General features: G+C 38.0%; 1 protein-coding gene and 1 long non-coding RNA gene across 3 annotated transcripts; both read left to right on the top strand.

The window, feature by feature from the left end:
- Nucleotides 1-3,325: 3,325 nt before the first annotated feature.
- On the top strand, nucleotides 3,326-8,479 carry LOC136238628 (uncharacterized). Its single transcript, XM_066029193.1, has 11 exons — nucleotides 3,326-3,397; nucleotides 3,890-3,940; nucleotides 3,996-4,120; nucleotides 4,177-4,221; nucleotides 4,277-4,363; nucleotides 4,418-4,486; nucleotides 4,545-4,633; nucleotides 4,683-4,803; nucleotides 7,415-7,514; nucleotides 8,172-8,239; nucleotides 8,293-8,479. The coding sequence occupies exons 5-11, from the start codon at nucleotides 4,295-4,297 to the stop codon at nucleotides 8,431-8,433; spliced, it is 657 nt and encodes a 218-aa protein (XP_065885265.1). The 5' UTR covers nucleotides 3,326-3,397; nucleotides 3,890-3,940; nucleotides 3,996-4,120; nucleotides 4,177-4,221; nucleotides 4,277-4,294; the 3' UTR covers nucleotides 8,434-8,479.
- Nucleotides 8,480-10,931: 2,452 nt separating this feature from the next.
- LOC136238627 (uncharacterized) lies at nucleotides 10,932-11,817 on the top strand. Of its 2 annotated transcripts, none has more exons than XR_010693104.1 (6): nucleotides 10,932-11,107; nucleotides 11,155-11,269; nucleotides 11,319-11,366; nucleotides 11,421-11,471; nucleotides 11,520-11,606; nucleotides 11,661-11,817. It is a non-coding gene; the product is annotated as an uncharacterized lncRNA (long non-coding RNA). The 2 variants fall into 2 exon arrangements; XR_010693103.1 differs by having other exon boundaries at nucleotides 10,932-11,102; nucleotides 11,661-11,814.
- Nucleotides 11,818-21,671: the final 9,854 nt, after the last annotated feature.

The following is a 21,671-nucleotide window of genomic DNA, read 5'->3' as shown; positions in this document are numbered from 1 at the left end:
GGAATTAGTGTAGTCGAAAATCTAGATTCCTACTAATTCCTACTACATTTTTGTGGGTTATTAGAGACCTGGCATGAGGATCTTCATGGATTTAAAAAACCAAGCGAAGCAAGTTTTTTAAATTCATGAAGTGCAAGATCTAAATATAACTTAATTGTGAAAAGAAGCAGTGCAGAGCGAGCTTTGATTTTTTCAACGTTTCGACAAAAGCACATTCAGTATTCTGTGATTATTTTAACATTGTGTGATGATTTCAGTATGAAATATAACCCAATCCCACAATGACTCCACCTATATGCCCACATAAAATGCATACATTTTCTAAGTTGGTTAGACACCACTCCTACTCATGCCATCTTGCTAACATTGTAAAGCTTGCTTTAGCACATAGAGTTATACTTATGTATGATATGTTAACCTAAGGGACTTCATATTAGGTTATATATGGGCTATACTTTCCAAGCTATATTGGTGCAAAATTAAAGCAGTGGTATCAAAACTTGATATGTTTTAACTGTGAAAGTAAATTGAATAAGCATGGTGTGGCTTTACATACATGTTGTTAATATTTGACTGCTTATATGTGACTGGGCCTGCGATAATAGGGCATGTGGGCACATGATTTTTGCCTACTTTTTCACTCTTTCATCACTCATAACGTCTTGTACCATTATGCTATGGCATTACAATTTTCAGCTCTTAATAAGCATTTAATTGGCATCATGATGCAAGTTACAGAATGCAAATATACTATTCCAGTACTGAGATATGACCTATAGAGTGATGGGGTGTAGCTTGTGCCCACATGCCCTATTTTCGCAGGCCCAGTCACATATGTATGTTGTTACAGAATGTGATACTGTAAACATTGAATATGACAGCGATCCTAAATGTAAGTTATGGCAAATGCATACATCAATTATAATGGTGTTTTATAGGTATTAATGATGCGTTACTTGATGGAAAGCAAGACACTTGCTATGTTCAACAAGGTAAGTACTATAGGTTTCCTACAGGTATAAATACCTTCTTTTTTTGAGGGGGGAAGGGTTTTTCGTGGTTTATGGATTGGCAGTAATTACTAAAATTTCTCCTATATGATAGCCATGCTTAGGCTATCTGATCCTGAAAGGTTGTTGAAGGATAAGTTATAGAGATGTAATGATAAGGATTTTTCAGTTGTACTGATATCCAATTGATCCAATCATATTATATATGTATTACACAGCGAAGTGTATTAATGCTACAGGTGTACCAATGTGGTATGGAGAAAACAGAAGTGTATAACTTTAGTTCTACAAAGCACATCTCTACCTAGACATCTAGGCCTGAGCCTATTATGCTCAAAATTTTACCTATTAATCTTTCCAGAATTTCCCAAAAAATTTCCCTATTATTCTTTTTGTTATTCTTGTATCCAGCCTATTATTCCATAATTATTCTCATTCAGTATATACCTGTAGCTAGTCACTTAGTTTTCAAGATGCTGCTATAAGTAGTTTTGTCCGAATTATTAATAGCCATATATGAAACATTCCACCTTAAACATCATTTTTCTATACATAATAGTTACAGCAGACTTAGAATAGCTATCTACAGTAATAATTCAAGTGTATTTAATTATTAGTGTATTATAATAATATGCTGTAACTACTTTATAGTTACTAAGTTAGGTAGATAATAATGCTCAAAGACTTGAAGAAGATACACTGGTATAAGATGTACAAGTTTCAGAATTGCAGATAATCATGCCGTTAAATCCCTGATGCTGGCTGCAGATTATTAACATGAAACGACCTGACTGATCTATTAGAGAATTTGAGCGTTCTATTAGAGTATATCGATCTTTTAGAGGCTTTTCAGCTCCTTTCAACCAGCACTCCTGTCAGCCTTATATCATTTGTAGTAGCTTAACTCGTTCTTCTAGGTAATCAAGAAGAGACACGCCCCCTAATTACACCGATTATTCCCGTGGTCGTCCGATTATTCTAAAATTATGCCTGTAACCATCCTATTATTCCGGAATTATTCTCTCGAAATTGGTGACCTATTATTCTCAAGATTATGCCGGCATAATAGGCGCAGGCCTATAGACATCTGATGCATGCTCCCACACATCTGATGCATGCTCCCACAAAGACTTAATTGTCTGAGTTACTCCGCATTTTGATGTGTTATCAAAATGCGTTATCAAATTGGCTGCATGTTACAGATTATTTAGTGGTTTTTGAAAATCTTTTTTGTCATGTTGGCATGATGCTTAAAATTTTTGCTATCCTATTATGCTTGAAATTATTGGCACAATTGCCACAAGCCTAGGTGGATTAAGTGAAACTTTAAGCAAACTTGCGCACTTTTTATTAATTAGAAGTGCACATACATACTTAATAAATTAATATTTGTACATATTTATAGATTTTCTATGCCATTACTTATAGTTATATATTAATACAGGAAATAGACGGAGGAGACAGAGGTGCAAGTCTTGTAGTGGCTGCCTGGCAAAAGACTGTAGGAAGTGCACAGAGTGCAGAGATAAAGTGAAATATGGAGGTCCCGGCAGGCTGAAGCAGTGCTGTATTAACAGGAAATGCATTAATATTGTGCCAAGCATGTCGAAAATGGCTACCTCATTAGGTATCTGCATTATTTTTATTTATATGTTTGCTAATCATATATCAGCCTACTTTATTCCATGGCCTGGGCTCATGAACTTGACTTGGAACAAATTCTTTGCAATAAACCAGGTTGTTTTAATACTTAAGACACAGATATAACTGCTGATACTGCTCTGATTTATTAGAAAAATGAGTGTAGCATACTAGTACTTTGTAAGGGTTATTCCCAAGTCATAAGTATCAGTGAGCACACCTCTAGACATACTAATTGGGTGGGCAAGAATGGGGGTGGTACTGCTCAAGTACATGTATACTTCATAACTGAAATTTTCCAGGCCCAAGTCTGGAGCAATGAAGGAACTAAGGTTCTACAACAAAATCCTCTGTCAACACTGGTACACACTTTTATGAATATTAATGCTGACCTAGGTTACTTAGATTGTGTGTTCCACTTCACACTCAAATTTGTGTTGCAAAATTTGGATTATTGGAAGATGCAGTATGTTTACTATGTCACTGTATATGCTGCTTGTATGTGCCGTATATGATACTGATAACATTTAATGTGGCACACATATACAAGGAGCCTAATTTTGTCACGATCTGTATCAAAATGACTTGTTTATTTTTAATATAGAACCTGTCCCTAGATTGGATAGGAAACGGCCAACTACTGAAGGTAGCAACATAACATGATGTTAATGCTATGATATGTTATGGTAACATAGATGCTCTGTCTCCCTTGAGAAGCCCAAAGAAATTTAAAGAAGACATTGCTGGTATTAATATAGCATATTAATTACAATATAGCATAACTGATAATCTTTGATTCGGGTTGTATTTTATATGAGATAGTTGCAGAGGAGGTCAGCAGCAATTAAGCACCTTTAGAAATTTATTACACAAAATTAATATTATGGGATGAAACATGTGTGGAACATGTAACAAAGTGTGGCATCATTGTGTTGTTCACAAGAATATATATACCTGGTTAGTGCTAGAACAGACAGAGTTATACATTTTCACCTCAAAATCTAGGGTCTTTTACAAAACAAACTACATTACCTTAGTGCTTATAAGAAGCGCAATTCGGAAAACCCCACTGTTTGCTAGTTTTTGTATTGTGGCTATTAATGCTCACGTGAATGTCAAGCCAAACTATGCAATTATGGTAATATTTTAACAGTAGCGCTAAAGCACTGCCAACCTCCCCTGAGATACTTGTATACAGTAGCTGTCAGCCATATTATTGTGTATGAAATTATTTCTAGATGACAGTACAGAACTGAAGCTGATAAAGTCATCCAGTGCTCCATACAGTTGTATGTAAATAGCTATGTTTGCTATCAGCGTTGATGCATGTGTTATATTATGCAGTGCGATTAAACAGAATATCGCAAAGGGATCCTGAATAACTACTAGAGGCAAAGATAGGGACGTATAAGCTATGGGATAAGTCAATTTTGTCACTGATACTTGATGATTCATGGGTATCTGATGAGGTACGGCGAAAAGGAGTGCACTAGTACTGGGTGCTATACAATGTATGCTTTTACAGGTTATCTCTGCTTATCTTGTGTACCTCGTGCAAGCCAATAATTTGGTATGGTTGCTGTTAAAGCGTTTATGTGTAGCACATACTTTTCAACCATCTCTAGGGTGCTACGGTGCATGTAATGGACACTAGTATTACACAAAAGATTTGCAATGGTGTATTCTATACTGATGAAAAAAAGCTTGTTAAGGTAAGATTGTTTGTGTGTAGAAACTGAAAAAATCTCTTAAATCATGTAATGCAGTTAGATGTTCCTAACTACACGAAGATTATTGGAGGCTTTCTTCAGAATAGAATTCATTGGGTGTTATTGGTAAGGAGAATCATTTTATATTAGGAGCTGTATACATCTATCTTGCTACCATATCTAGATAATTGATAGCGAACAGTCAACCATAGCATATTTGGATCCATATGGAGAAAAAGATGCTGAGATAGAAAAGCTCACCAAGAACTGGAAGTGAGCAACTATTTCATGTTCTTGCATGTGCTAATTGTAAAAATTGCAGCATGTTCTCAAATCATCAGTATTTATCCAATGCCTGGAGAAAACGGTATAAGTGGACAGTAATCACGGAAACTCACTGTAAGCAGCGTGACAACAATTCCTGTGGTGTATATACAATGAAAGTAAGTTACGCACCCAGCTTTATAATTAGCTGTACAGCCATTCTGTGTACAAAACCTTTTGCCTTTGTATAGTGTGACTGTAATTCTTTATAAACTTGGCTAAATATATCACGGCTATTATTAGTGTAGTCTATATAATTTAATGTGACTACTGTTCAGGAGCATCCAGAATGAATTTAAAATAATTATAAGTAACTACCTCTTCCCTTCCTACCGTATGCGTACGCAAGGAAATTTTGACGAATCAGTTTAATTCGTCAAATTTAAATTCGTCAAATGTTTATAAGCGCCCTTAAAAGTACAGGTTTGCCTACAATTTCTTCATTGTTGTCAACATTTTATTTGTCAAATCTGCTGAAGTCTGAATTCGTCGATTTTTCTTACGTCAGAATTTCCTTGCGATTGGTATAATCAAAAAATATATAATATAGCTTATTCATTAGAACAGATATAATATATATATATATATTACAAATATAAAGAAAAACAAGTTGATGTTGTGCTACATCTAAAAGCCAGGCTCCCATGCAATTAATACTATTCCATCCTAACTAAATTAATCAGCCATGTATATAATTTAGTTTATATTCATGCTATAGTTATTATTAATTCAGCTAGATAATTAGAATTTGTAAATATTATAATTTAGCGTATATTGTAATTTATGAATTATTTTGTAATTTGATAATTATGTTGCTATGCACTGCTAAGGAAGCGTAACTATAACAAACCATTTTAAACAGCAAATTACACACAGAAGCATCTTTTCAACTGTTTTATAGTGTGTCTATCATGTTTTCTTGTTCGAATTATATAGAGAAAGCCTCAAGGCTGCCCTTCATTTTGTTCTTGTATAGTGCGGGTAATGTCCCCTTTTCAACCTGAAGGATACGATACCTATTGTAGCCTAAGAGGCCTTCAGTGTTGTTTTGAAGTTGTTAAACATCTATAAAACCGAAAGAGAAGACTATATGAAGAGTTGCCATACCTGTATTTCAGACCGCCAAGAAACCACCTCAGAGCAAAGTTTATGTGTGTGGAAGTTTAATACAGACTTGATTTAGCTTTCAATTCTTACATTCTGGCTGCTTTTTATCATTTTAAACGTTTTTGCTATTGTGGGTGCGTATGGACAAACAAACATAGGTAGGTAGGCAGGCAGGCAGGCAGGCAGGCAGGCAGGCAGGCAGGCAGGCAGGCAGGCAGGCAGGCAGGCAGGTATAGGTAGGTAGGCACACACACACACACACACATGCGCACACGCACATGCACACACACACACACACACACACACACACACATTTTTATGAAAACAATTTCAGTAAACCAGGCGTGTGCCCACAGCTGGAAGAATTATGAGTTCAATTAGGGATCATAAAAGAAAGTAGAGAACAAGGGAGGTTACCTACACCTGCAGATGTTGAGATGACAAACTATGATGAGTTTACGACTAACTTGATATCACACTTTACAAACAATCAACACCACATTAGTTAGTATATAATTGTACCTAATACTGTGATTCCCTTTTTTTTTCTGGGCACACCAGCTGTGCTGACTGCCCAGTAATCATAAATAAATAAATAAATAAATGTACTAGTAAACATTTAATCCCTATATGTATACTTCAGCCTATAGGAATAAATGTTCACTGGTATTTCTGCAAGTGTAGGAAGCCTCCCTTGTTTCCCTGCTTTTTCTATGATCCCTAATCGATTCCTAATTTTCCTTATACTGGTTTATTTACTTTTTTCTAACATTGGAAGAACAGTAGGAGAAGCAGCTCTCCAGTAAGAAAAGTATGGACGATTCATGTGCTCCAATTATCAACTGCTGACTCAAACGTGAAGTGGCCATTATGCTTTGCTTTCGTCTGTTACGCAGTGTTACAAACTAAGCGCCTCTGCAATCAATCCAAGCAAATACAAATTTACAAACAGGAAGCCTTTCATCATGCTATACACAAATTGACACTGTGGGCTGTCAGCAATGAGAAATGGGACACAAAAAGGACAAAGGTAAGTTCATGACGCATGCATTTTATGTATTGTGGTATGCAAAAAGGCACATCTCGGGATGAAGCGGCATCGAACAGCTGAAAAATTAAGTCCGTATCCTTAGCTGTTATCAAGTTATGCTTGTCTGAAGGAATTAGGCAGGCAGGCAGTTAGTCAGTCAGTAGAAAATTCCATTGAATAGTTCTTTAAAAAAATTTTTTAAGCTATATACTCATTGGAAGCATTTAGGGTAGTACTGAAGGCACTTTTGGGCTTGGTTATACCTAGCCAATACTGCTAAGGCACCAGAATGGTATTGTGAAGGTGGTTTTTGGATGATATATTATTTGGCCAGAGAAACCCAAACCTCCATAAATTATATACTGTATGATGTACTTATTATGTGTGTGTATTGGTGCAACCTCTGGATAATTGGACTAACTGATATTTTACTTTTATAAGGAGGTTATTCCAAGGTATAAAAACCCCAGAAAGTGTCCCGATGTCATATGTACAGAGTGTTCTTAATTTTATTTTAAAGGAGGCTCCACAACTGTTACATGTGTTATTTATTATATACATGGTGCAATATAAAATAATATTGTTTGAATTAGTTTGCAGACTGTATTCTATCAAACAAACCAATCCCATCAAAGATTAGAGACATTTATCGACTAAGAAATGACATGGCTGTGGATTTGTTAGCAGCTTCAGGTAACTTGTACACAAGTGTGTTCTTTAGCTAAGTTTCTACCTACATAAGTAATTTGAAGGAAATACTTCTTTCAGGTTTAAAACAAAGGTTAAGCAAGGATTAAATGTGTAGAGGAAATGCCATAATTATAGTCCTGTGGAAGATAATTGTGTAGAAGTCACGGTTGATGGTTTCTTTTTAGTGTAATGTATAAATTTCTAGTAGTTCGTTTTCTAGTAGTTCGTTTTCTTACCGCAATTGGTTTAGCCACATGGTGAAGAAAGTTCAAGAATATTATCCTACTGAACCATCAAATCAGAAGACTGAGCAAGGATATGTAATGGACAGTGCTGCTTAATGCTTAAAAGCAGATTGCACTCCATTGTCTTTCAGCCATGCTCTTTAATACAACAATGCTGCTCTTAAGTGCTTAACAGTTAAGGCTAAACTTAGACAGGCTTTGGTTTTGAGAAAAATGCTCAGCGAGTCACGCTTGGTAACTGCCTCTAAGTTAAACATTGTAGACAAAACTTATGTGCATGCATTGGTTTGACATCCAGGTCAATAGTATGGTGTTCACATGCATTTACGTAGTATAGTGCATCAATATAGAAGTCAATGCCTTGTGATAATTATAATCCTGTGGAGAAAAGATATATATATTCTTGTTTATTTAGAACCATTGAATGACTATTGCCATTCCTGTGGAATGATTGGTTTGGTGGATGATGATACAACTCCCTTGGTGAGCTCTAGTTACATTAACGAATCTTGTATTTATGTGTGTGAACTCTGTAGGTCAGGTGCAATAGTTGCTCATGGGGGTACCACAGACAGTGCTTAAGAAGGCATGAAGTGACAATCTCACAGGACGAAAACAGTTTTAACTTTGTAGGGCCATGCTGTTCAAAGAATGGGCCTGTGTTTGTGTGTAGCTAACTGCTATATTGGAGCTAATTCCAAGTTAAAATTGTAACTTTGTCACAAGCTGAATTTGAATATTAAAAAATCAATTAGATCTATACTGAATATAAATATTGTGTTCTAGCTAGTACATCAGAGGTGTGGTGTTGGATGTGTGCTCCATGCAGGAACTTGATCAGACAGAATGCACCTTATCCAATCCAACTGCAGAGTACACAAAGGAACCTTGGAGGGAGAGATAGTCAATACAGAGAAAGCGGAACCGTCTTGACCCATGTTCCTTGTAGTAAACATAGCTATTAAGGGGCTTATTAAAATTATATAAAAGAAAATGAAAAAATTGGATCACATTAGACCATTAGAACCATTAATAACCAGGCGTAAATACGATAATTATTGGTAGCATCATTTGCAATCCATGCCATCTACCAATCTGTGGGCAGAGCAGTAAACTTCCCAATCGTGGGGCTTATTATACCACCTCTCTGAAAGCAGACATAATACGCACTTGATCAGCCAAGAACGTAACGGCGGTACACTGAATGGACCAGAATCCAAAGAGTTCATAAAATGCGCAGCTCTTACGGTAGTTCACAAATTGCACAACAATTTATAAATTGTTGCGCATTTTATGAATTCACAAAATGCGCAGCGCAATTTATAAACTGCGCAAATTCACAGATTGCGCCTAACAACAGGAAGAAAGAAAACGCGATTTTCACACCTTTGTAGCTCCGTGATCCTTCATACGATTGGAATCAGTTGTGCTGCAGAGGTTTCCACCAGGTAGGCCACCTCACATACCAAATTTGAAGAAAATCGCCTTAGCCATTTCCGAGATATGAGTGCCCAAAAGTTCGTTTTTACTTCGTTTTTTTCTTCTTATTCTTCGTCTTTTCGCACACTTTGAAAAATTGCTATAAAACACAAACGCGTATTCCGATCGCCTTGAAATTTGGCACACATAAAGGGAGTCCAACGACGAATCCTAGTATCAAATTTGGTACAAATTTGGTACAAATTTGGTAAATGGATCAGTAATTATGATCGATTATTCGCGTAAAACAAGATCGATTTGTTGTCACGCCCACAGGGTAAACCACTTCATGGAATGAGTTGAAAATCGGTTTATGGATAGATCAACCATTGTAGGAGTGCCTTTTTGTGCTTTGAAAACAATCGAAATTAAGATCATGGAGATATGACATGAAACCGAAGGTGTGTAACAATTGCGCGATCGAGATTCGTGAATAAAAATGCCAATAATTTTCACGCCTATCAGGCAAACCGCTTAGAGCAGTGGGCTGAAAATTGGTATGTAGCTGGAATAGTCACCGTAGAAAGTTCTCGCAGTAGTACAGAACAATCGGTTTACAAACCACTGACTTATGATTCCAAAGCTAACTCCGTGTAGCAAATGCGAGATCGAGATACTCTAATAAAACAGTCACCCTAATAGAGCATTCATCTAGTTCATGACTTACTCCATTATAGATTTCTATTACATTGCAAGTTATGCTGTAGGGAGTTCAGCAGCAACCAGTTAATATTTTAGACAGTTCAGCTACAAAGAAACCATCCTGTAGAGAATTCAGCTACAAACAAATTGCCCTGTAGAGGGATCAGCTACACTGTTAAAACAGGGGAGTAACAGTAACTATGGGGAGTAAAATATTTTACTCTGAAAGGGGAGTTCAGATTACTAGGAGAGTAACAGTATCCCACTAAGGGTAAAGAGAACTCCAAGTGAGTGAAGGCACCAAACTGAAGAGTTCCCATTACCAGCTAGCTAGTAGCTAAGGTGAACTCAGTGAGCCAGTATACCTACTGAGCCTACAACTGAATGAGCCACATGCAAGTTCAGTATAGCTTTCTCACTATAATATTTTCTCCATTAATTAGCCAGTTCAATCCTAGCCACTCAATGTAAAAAGGAAAATAATTATTTAGGCTTCCTTTTCAATGGCAGCCATTTAGCTACTCATGTTTTATTTTTGCAGACTAACCAAGACATAGTGAAGGAAACAGACAGTACGAAAGCAGGAGGACGAATTGTTACTCAAGAATCAAGAATATTTTGAAATACGTATGTATAATTATTAAATACCATTTCTACTACAAGCGCATTATTTAGAATGAAGAGTATTACCATAGAAACGGCTTCTTTAACAACAGAGCTGTGTTGAGTAGTTGAAAGCGGTTTGCTTCTCTGAGGAATTGTAGTGCTTAAAAGGTGATACTAAAGTGTTTACTTGTTCGTGAATAATTACTGGACGTTCACTATCTCGTTCATTGTTTCTTCAGGTACGTTTGACCTCATATCTGAGTCGTCTCATGTGACACGCCGGGTTTATTAAACCATAGATATACTAAACTTTACAACTGGCTCCAATGGAATTCACCACTGCTCGTGAGGGTTTAGGCGCCTTATCGTGACACGACAGAAATCGTAGTTCAAGACTCGGGGAAAGAGAAGGCGGACTCCGCTCAGTCGTATCACTGCCGGCCCGGACTAGCAAGTATTCAGCCCATCCAAGCTCACCGCTAGCTACTAGTATTCAGTGTGTAAGAAGTTGAAGACTTGAGAGAGGAGAGGAAAGCCACCTAGCTTAAACATGGCGTACATATCATGTCCGTCTGCTTTCAGCCTTTACGTTAGAAGCCGGACACAATGATATTGCCTGGTAAGGTCAGTAGCCTGTATCATTGTCAGTGTCTTTACATAATTACATGCAGATTCACTGGAATTAACTAGTAAGATGTATCGTCTGCAGTTAACAAGAATCTCTTTATGATACAATGTACATTGTGTGTCTTCGACTTCATCAACTTTCCAAGTTAATCTTGACCTGTAAGGAGATAATGTTTATAGTTACGTAAGCACATATTTACTTTTTTAGCACGGATACCTCAATGTCACTGAGAACATAGAATTTAAACAACATCCAGTAAGTGTGTTAACATACAGTGACTGTATATCAATTTGTAAACATATATTACAGGTGCCACAAGAAATCAGTGAACAAATAGACAAACAAAATGATGAACTCCAGGTAGCAAATAAGTGCTGTTTTACATGATAGCAACTGTGCTTATTTTAGTTTACACTATACCAATGCTGCTGGTCTAGCAGGATTGTTTTTACAACTTTGTTGGCAACTGCGTGTGACGTACCTTCAGCTATACAGGTAACAAGTATGTGATTGTCGAATATTTCTTTACTATACTGCTATTTACTACAGCTGATAACATGTCATGTGGCAGGCAGTGACTCCAGTGAAGTGGCAGTGAAGCATTGTTTGCTGATGATGAAGCCTTGCTACTGATCTCTTTTTTCAGTGACTTTCCAATATTATAAAGCTGGATATTGTAAACATTTGTTACAGTTTTGCTATATGTATTTAACATCATTTGAGATTTTATACGGAGTTATTTGCAGAATTTCATGGAGTAAAGGAAACACCTTGCATGCTTATGTGAACTCTCCTAGAGTAACTAAAACTCCCTACAATAGATTTTTTCAAAGGGTTCCTGTTACTCCTTTGCTGGGTGTTAGTTACTCTCCACAAAAATATAGGGGTGTTAAATCCTCCCTACACTGGGAACTCCCCTAGGGGAGTAATGGTTACTCCTTATTTTTAACAGTGTAGAAGAAGTTACCTTGTAGAGAGTTCAGGTACAAATAAACCATCATGTAGAGAGTTCAGCTACAAAGAAACCACCATGTAGACAGTTCAGCTGCAAACTAAACACCTGTAGAGAGTTCATGTAGATAGAAACAAATCACCCTGTAGAGAGATCAGCTAGAAGAGGTCACCTTGTAGAGAGTTCAGCTTCAAAGAAACCATCATGTAGAGAGTTCAGCTGCAAAAAAATCACCCTGTAGAGAGTTCAGCTACAAAAGATCACCCTGTAGAGAGTTCAGCTAGAAGAAGTCACCTTGTAGAGAGTTCAGCTACAAAGAAACCATCATGTAGAGAGTTTAGCTGCAAACAAATCACCTGTAGAGAGTTCAGCTAGAAACAAATCACCCTGTAGAGAGATCAGCTAGAAGAGGTTACCTGCCTTGTAGAGAGTTCAGCTACAAAGAAACCACCCTGTATATAGTTCAGCTACATTTCAAGTCACCCAGTAGAGAGATCAGCTGCAAAAAAATATTCTTTGGGGAATAATGGGCATGTAATAAATATCTAATCAAAAACAGCCAAGCTGTAAAAAAAGGTGCGGCCCCCAAAAAGGCCATGGTGAAAAAAGATGTGAAATCCAAGGTGGCGGCGAAATAAGTCTGCTTTTGATACGCTTAGAAGATTCAGGGTTTTATTGGCCAAATACTAACTTAGAAAGGAAAGGGCAGGGGCGGATCCAGAGTTTGGAAAGAGGGGGGGCACCTTTCTAAAAAACAGTTGAAGACCAAAAAAACTTGCTGAAAACCAGTTGAAGACCAAAAAAAAAAAAAAAAAAAGGTCACAACAATAATAGCTAGTTATCCTTACCAACTATATCACATCTGTTATGTAAAATAAAATCCTATTTATAGCTTCATAGGTAAGCTACACTGCCTCATGAACATTGTGACTGCTTTATTAGAGTAATTGACTGCTCTATTAGAGTATCTCGATCTTGTATGCAATTTCTTGAAGGGGGGGGGGGGCATTTGCCCCAAATGCCCCATCCTGGATCCGCCACTGAAAGGGGCTACATTGTATTGTATTGTATTGTATTGTATTAATGCTTTACAGTGACCAGCACTGAACATCCCCCTTAGCCCCACCTAAATCCGCCCCTGATGCTTGTACCAAATTATTATTGAGATATTCTAATGGAGAAAGACCTACGATTTTGCACCAGGGTAGGGAATTAGATTTATGTAGATTGAATAGAATTTGATTTTAAACTCCTATATTCGGCATGTTTGTTCTTCCATGTAGGAGTCAAATTACCTCTTTTCCCCCTCCTTACCTGCATGGGGTAGGTGGGGCAAAATTTTAGTAGGTGCATTAAGCAATCCTCGGATTGAACCGACCAAGATGTTTGCAGAAGTGATTGTAAAACACCTTCAAGCGTAAACTTTATAAGCGAAATCAAGCAATTAAGGCAAAATATTGATGTTCATAAATTCTTAATTCTGGTACAAGCGTTTGAACTAGCAGTGTGAAAATAATTACTCCTTGACCTCAAGCAAGCCTTAATTCTGGACACTACAATATCAACTAAATCAAGACACACGGTAGTGTGTCGTGCGGCCCAAGAAACCAGTGTGACAGCTTGAAGAAAAGACGAGATATTCAGTCTTTATGTGTCCTCTATAAAATCTTAAATGGTTTAATAGATGTTTCACTCCCAGAATGTATGATTAAAAACTCTCTTATCACTAGAGGTCACAACAAAAGATTTGTTACAATATCTTCAACAGATAATAGCTATAAGTACAGTTTTTTTTCCACGAGTAGTCCCTCAGTGGAATGCTTTACCAAGTGTCACTGTCAATGCACCAACTCTACAACAATTCTCTACACTTGTACACTAGTGATCTCTTCAATTACTTAATTACTTATACTTAATTAATTTACTTACTTATTTACTTACATTCTAATTTAATTTGTAACTAATCATTGTACTATGCTCATGCATATGAGTCTTACAACTATAAAATATAATATAATAACCGGCGCGCAACACCCGTGAGTATATGCGACCGGATTTCATATAACAAGGCTTCCACACACACAAAATCAAACTTACTTTTTACCAGAAATGGATTACTGGTCTAATACACTACCATATTCCACACTGTACTTCCAAAGCCACGAGTGGGAGATTGGCACCATTAAATGGCCATGGCTTTGTAATGGTGTGTAGTGAGCTGGGACTTCACAGAGAGCTCGCCAATAGTGTTCTCAGTCATTTTGGAGTGATTTTAGGGCCATGGAGAGCCCAAACTTGGCCTCTGGATTCCAATCGTCTTCTTAAGCTTACTTCACTTTATACCCCTATATTAAGCCCACCCAACACCTCCCACTCTATTACTACCACCTGTGATATTATTACCCGCTCGAAAAAAGCTGCCCAAAACAGGGTAAATTTTGGGTATCAGAAATGTATACACCCACTCAGTGATAGCTAGTAAATAGATGCATACTTGGTGCAAATTTTGTTTGCACAGCTGTAGGCACTGGGAAGTTATTACACAATGATTACTTAAAATCGCCATATCTCCTTACGAAGCTTTGTACGTCGAAGCCTGGTTTTGTTAAATTCAGTCACATATTAACAGGAAGGGTATTGGTAAAACCGGGAGGGGGAGCGGGAGATTTCTTGGTAAAACCAGGACCGGGAGCTGGGAGATCACGTACACAATACTGCAAGCAACTGTTATTTTTGCAGTAAAGATGGTTTGTTGATGCAGAAGAGGACTCATGCAAGTAGTCTCCCCTCCTTCCAAACGTGAGAACGAACTAGCTATAGGCTCGGGAATTGCAAAATACAAAAGATCGAGATACTCTAATAGAGCAGTCAACCACTTGCTTACCAACAGAGTTACTTTCCAGGAACTATCAAGCAATGGAATAACCTCCCTAATCACATCATCGATACAGAGTCACTAGAACAGTTTAATAATTGTATTTTTGGACTAGATTTGTTGTAATTAACCCCCTTTTTGTTTTGAGGGTCCCCCCCCTCCTGGATGTAACCAGCACTGAGTGCTGTCTTTCCAGTATCTAATCATAATCATAATCATAAACCACTCTAATAGATAGGGTGCGAAAAATCGATATCCTCCAATCAACCACCTAACTATTGTCTTGTGTTAGGCTAAGTGTAACTTATTGTTCAAGTAGTCTATCATCAACTCAAAGTGTTGGTGGTTTGATTTTATTGGTCAGTTTCTGGTGGCAGCACGATCTGTGCAGCTTTTTGGCGACAGACAAAATGTTTCTTCCTCTGAAGCACAGGACAAGCAGAGCAGCAACTGTGCCGTGGGTCAGCAATTACCAGTACTAGGTAAAGTACCTGCATGCGGAGTATGGTTATAATTGAAGCTTGTTAGCCATCTGGCTGAGCCATCTATATGCTGAAATTCGGCCAAAATGACGCGATTTTTGCAAACAAATACCAGAATGGTTGATACATCAGTGAGACAGTCTCCAACAGCAAGGATACGAAGCTTATAAACACCTAACAATACGGATATCTCGCCCAGTAAATGCAATAGAGCAATCCAATGCATGAAATAGGCACTCACGTGATCGAAATTCAAATCGCGGAAATACCCATGAAATCGCTTTCATTTCTGAATAAGAACCATGCAGTGTGCTCCTTTTGCAAATATTTGTGTTAATTGTTCACTCAGGCGTGGTCTGGGCCAGTGCAGGTGTGTTTTATGCTGTGATAGCATCATAGGGAGAGTCTCAGACTGCTGGGCTAATCGAGATGCTGAACCTAATGCACACAAACTAATTGTCAAGTGATTTCAATTCAATTCAGTTATTAGCTTTATAGTGCAATGTTACAGGTGTACATGGTTATATTATATTATTATTGATTAGCAAAACCCATTGGGTAAATCGCTAATGTACAAAAACAAAATTTTAGTGTCTATGCATTTTGCAAACGGTTCTTGAAAGTAAGTTGTACAACAATAAAAGTGAGTTTGTATACAATTGCACTAAAGGTAATCTGGTAAGTACCAGATCCCATAACTTAAATTAAGTATTTATCATTACTTATATAATTACAATTAGCTGCTAAATGTATCAAAGTTAGGTGGCTTGGGATGTTTGAAGCAGATGCTACAAGGACATGTAAAATGGAAACTATGCTGGTTGTCTGGATCGAAGTTTCTTATAAAATGCTGCCCTTTTTAAGTTCATTGGAATAGACTATGGTTGTTTTTCCGAGATTTGAATATCGATCACGTGAGTGTCTATTTCATGCATTGGATTGCTCTATACGTTTACTGGGCGAGATAGCCGTATTGTTAGGTGTTTATAAGCTTCGTATCCTTGTTGCTAGAGACTGTCTCACTGATGTATCAACCATTCTGGTATTTGTTTGCAAAAATCGCGTCATTTGGGCCGAATTCCAGCATATAGATGACTCAGCCAGATGGCTAACAAGCTTCAATTATAACCATACTCCACAGGCAGGTACTTTACCTAGTACTAGTCATTGCTGACCCACGGCGCAGTTGCTGTTCTGCTTGTCCTGTGCTTCGGAGGAAGAAACATTTTGTCTGTTTCCAAAAAGCTGCACAGATCGTACTGCCACCAGAAACTGACCAATAAAATCAAACCACTAATACTTTGAGTTGATGATAGACTACTTGAACAATGTTGAGAGTGAATATCGTGGCATACGAAGAATCCTACGAACTGCTGCAACGAAAAATCACGTGATTTTAAGACATTTGTATCGTTTTCTACCAGAAGAAAGTGACAAACTTGGCTGCCACGCTGGTGTTATTTAAGTTACACTTGGCCTAACACATGACAATAGTTAGGTAGTTGATTGGAGGATATCGAATTTTCGCGTTGCGGACCCTATAATAGAACAGTCACGTATTCTGTCTCTTAACTGCCAGTAGCTTGTTAATTTATTTGTAATAAGTAAAAAAGTATAGTCTATAGGGCTTTCAAATTAAAAAAAGAAGATCAATCATACTGGGTGGGAATTATGCTACCAGAAAATCACCCATCACTGTCTACCTTTTGTAGTTGCACGCTTCAAACTCCATATTATTACTATTATTAGCACTTTACAGTGACCAACACTGAAGGTCTGACAGCAACATGTGCTGCAGCCTTTGGATTACCTAACTTAACAAGAACTAGAGACCTTAAATGATTACTTAATCTAGCATATGTGACTTTCATTGCTGTAAGTTTGCCCAGGCTCTTTGACCTGCTCCATCTCATATGCTTTGCTACTTAATTATTCTACTAAACCAAATTTTTTTCTTCGGAAAATTCTCATTTTGAGTTCTGTCCCCATGCACAGTCCCTGAAAGGATGCATGCTGATGTGAGCACTATTCTATAAGTCCAATTCATTAATATTGCCACTGCATGTTGTCCTTGGCTTGTTCCACTGACTTAATAACGATGGTAGCTATACTGTATTTAATTCATTTGTCTGGCAACATCTTATTCTTTATGAAATCCATCCTGATGAATTGACCTCATAAATGTGACCCAACTTTGACAGTAAAAATGAGCAGTGAAAAGCTACCATGGCAAATGGTGAGCATCACTAAGAATTTGTAGTGAAGTTCACTATTTGCCACAGTATTCACTACTCATGATTTTTTTAGGTGCATGCATCCTTTTTCAATTTGGCTCAATGGTCGATTTTTCTCTTTTGTAGCTAAAATATAAGGCACTGAATATTTATCTATATCTTGTGTTAAATATTAACTTGATACCTTGAAACATTCCAGAGATATGCATGGTGGTCAATGTATATAGACAATGGTATAATATGTTATTTTATTTAAGAAAAGGACCAAGAATGTAACTATAAGAAATCTCTTTTATGTAATATTAGATGGTATAGGAATGGAAATTTGTCCTCAAATTAAGTCATGGTAGCTACACTAGATCATTTTCAGTCATCAGTGTTGCAGAGCAAGAATTGTCCACAAAAACACTTCTTATGATGTATAGTCATGCATTAATAACATAATTGGAAGAATTGATATCATAAAAGCAACATTGAATTAAAATTTTAATGATTCATTTACTTCAGACTCTCTTAATAAACATTTCAAAACTGTAGCAGTGATGTGTCACTTCATCACATCAATCTGCTATAGCTGACAACCTTGCAATACCTGTTACTTCATGTGACACTAATCCATTCACTTTTGCTGAGATTTCTGAATCTTTGGTCCCGTCTCATCTGAACTCTCTGGATCCTAGGAAGTCCACAGGCCCAGATAGCCTGTCTGCTGGGTTCCTGAAAGAGATAGGCTGCTCCATTAGCTATACCTTATACTGTTAACGTTCATTGCAGAGTGGAATTGTTCCTTCACAGACAAGAAGTGTTCACATAATACTCCAGTTCATAAAGGTGCATGGTGCTTTGGACAATCCTGGCAACTTCAGACCAATCTCTGTTGTGTCTGTTCTTGCTGTTTATTTGTTTTCATGTATTTGTTCAATAATTTGCCTTAAGTTAATTGTTGCATTTGTGTCCATGTATATTAATTTTGTTTTGTATCAGTGTGTTAAATTTTGTACTTGTAGATGTTCATTATTTTGTGTGTATTGTATGCTGCTCTGACAAGGAAGAATGGTATTTGCCAATTGTCAGAGGGTAATTTATAAATCAAATCAGTCTGATAATTTAAGAAACTTTTATTGCTAACTGACAAACAAAATTTCTTGCTGCAAATATCTATTGAATTTATAAACTGACAATAGCTAACTGTGACAGTGCACACACTCTGGATCTGCAACTGTCTACACAACCAGAGCAATAATAACTTGGTACAATAAAATCAGTGGAAGTGGAGCAGGTCAAAGAGTCTGGGTGAACTTATAGCAATGAAAAATCATACACGCATGGAGTGAAGCATACAGCTATACAAGAGGAAGACAATGATATAGGTGACATTCTGAGAACATGATTTTTTTAATTTGAAAGCTCTAAGACTGTTCACTTTGTTATTGCAGTTAAGAGACAGAATATGAGACTGTTCTGTAAGAGTGACTGACTGCTCTATTAGAGTATCTCGATCTTTTGTGAAAAGTATTGCAATTTCCGAGCCTATAGCTATAGTTAGTTCTCGATGAGGTTCTCACATTTGGAAGGAGGGGAGACTACTTGCATGAGTCCTCTTCTGCACCAACAAACCATCTTTAGTGCAAAAATAACAGTTGCTTGCAGTATTGTGTACGTGATCTCCCAGCTACCGGTCCCGGTTTTACCAAGAAATCTCCCGCTCCCCTCCCGGTTTTACCAATACCCAACAGGAAAAATGAAAACGTACTTTTCGCACCTCCGTAGCTCTGTGCTGCCTTGATAGAACAAGACGACTTTTGCTGTGGATACGCCCTCCAACTTCAGCACGCCACATTCCAAATTTGAGCGAAATCGCTTTCAGCGTTCCCGAGATATGCGACTTCAAAAATTGGCTTAGTTTCTTCGTTTTCTTCTTATTTTTCTTCCTCTTTTCGCACACTTACAAAACTGCTATAAAACGCGAACACCATATCCGATTGCCTTGAAATTTGGCACACAGAAGGGGGTATAAAGGCGCACCTTTGTACCAACTTTGGCTGGAATACGATAAACAGGCAAAGAGTTATGAGCAATTATTCACGAAAAATAACACCAATATGTTGTCACGCCTACAGGGTAAACCGCGTATGGGAAGAAGCTGAAACTCGGTGAGTGAATAGGTTAACTATTGAACCTCAAACCTTTTGTGGTTTGAAAGATATCGAGCTAAAAACCAGGAAGATACAACGAAAAAACCAACAGTGTGTAACAATTACGCAATTGAGATTAACTAATTAAAAAATGACTGCTTGCCACTTGTCCCCCTGGTGGTTGAGTCCTTGGGTTTGTGGTCTGCTGCTAGTCGTCCTGTCTTACAGGATATTGCTTTGAGGACAACCACCAGGAGTGGCATTTCTCGTGGCCTAGCATACCGCTGTCACAGTGATATGTGTTTCCCCGAGTTTTGTGTTTCCCGCACACATATCACCAACTGGCTAGCAATCTACAAGTCACAGTGATATATGTTTCCCCGGGTATTATGTTCCCTAGGTAAAGCGTTTCCCGCACACATATCCCTAGGGATGCGTGTTTCCCTGACGTTCAGTTTCGAAGTGCATGTACGTTTATAGATCTATAGCTACAGCTAGTAGCAGTAGAGGCAGTAGGCAGTGACTGCAGTGTAGTAACAGTATAGTAGCAGTAGCACGCAGCTGTAGTATAGTACTAGCAGCAGTAGTTAGTAGCTATACTGTGACGCGTGCTATAGAGCAGCAGTAGCTAGCTAGTCGACTCGTAGTATATCAGCAGCAAAATTTTAACGCGGTTGTCGGGCGTGGTAACTAAAAACTGAGAAACTGGCAGGGAAGCATATATCACTAGTGCCTTTGTCGGGGAAACACGCATCCCTATAGTGATATGTGTGCGGGGAAACACGGATCCCTAGTGATATGTGGGCGGGGAAACACGAAATTCGGGGAAACACATATCACTGTGACACCGCCATCTGCTAGAGCAACTCTCTGTTTGTCTGTGGCGCCACAATGCCCGGACATTTTTACATCTATTTAGCCTGTTACCTGGCAGTCCTTTGTGGGAGTTGAACTCTGTTTCATGCTCCCACTCCCTGCAGTTTGGTCAGTAGTCTGCAGGGCTTTCTTCTTAAGGCCCCTGTCCCGGGGTTTTGCTGTGTGTATCAGTGGCGTAGCCAGACTTTTCGCCATGCCTGGGCAATGGGTGGGCAAGCCATTTCCCATGCAACACACGTACACATGCCCATCTTCATATGGACATCAATATAACATTTTTAAAATGCATTATGTATCATCCTACACTACTGTATGTAAGATGACTAATATCAACCTAATAGAAGCGAACGCCTAGCTAGCTATTGGCCTTCTAACATATTACATACATCTAGCTACATGTGTTTTAATACCAGACCACAAAGATTCTTGAATTAAAGCACGAGGCGCTCTATCACGTGATGACTATGCTCTGCCACTACAGTTGTTAGCCTAGAAAAGTGGAAACAAAAAGAAAAGAATTGCTGACTGAACAAGTACTCCATACCGTTTCAACTGAGCAGTATCCACACGGATAGATGGGTGCTAATTTCACAAATACCTCTAGATTGCTTTGCCCCCCGAGTTTTGACCACACCAATAGCTACCGTGATCACTTAATCCAAATGTAAACCGTCCAGTCCACTATAGTGAAACCAATTCTTTGTCCTTCACTCCTTGCCACAATGCTGCGCGGTTTATTGTAATCACGTGATCTTACTTCTATTTATTGCCTCCTATTTGTGCACAATCAAGTTACTCGTAGGGAAAATCCCTTGGATAACCCCCATCTCTGTTTAGCCCAAAAGAAGGAAACCATCGGCGAAAATGGCTCGGTGAGTGTTGTATAAGTTGTGCAGTGACTAGTTAAGTAACTTTAGCAAAATCTCGAGCTATCCAGCCCACGTCTTTATAATTACTCTAGGAGGCTGATGGTGGGGCAAAGAAGTCTGATGCCCGGGCAATGCCC

The sequence above is a fragment of the Dysidea avara genome, chromosome 11, assembly GCF_963678975.1.
Source record: "Dysidea avara chromosome 11, odDysAvar1.4, whole genome shotgun sequence".
Lineage (NCBI taxonomy): Eukaryota > Metazoa > Porifera > Demospongiae > Dictyoceratida > Dysideidae > Dysidea > Dysidea avara.
The sequence above is the reverse complement of the archived record's forward strand: the minus strand, read 5'-3'. Positions and strand labels throughout refer to the sequence as shown.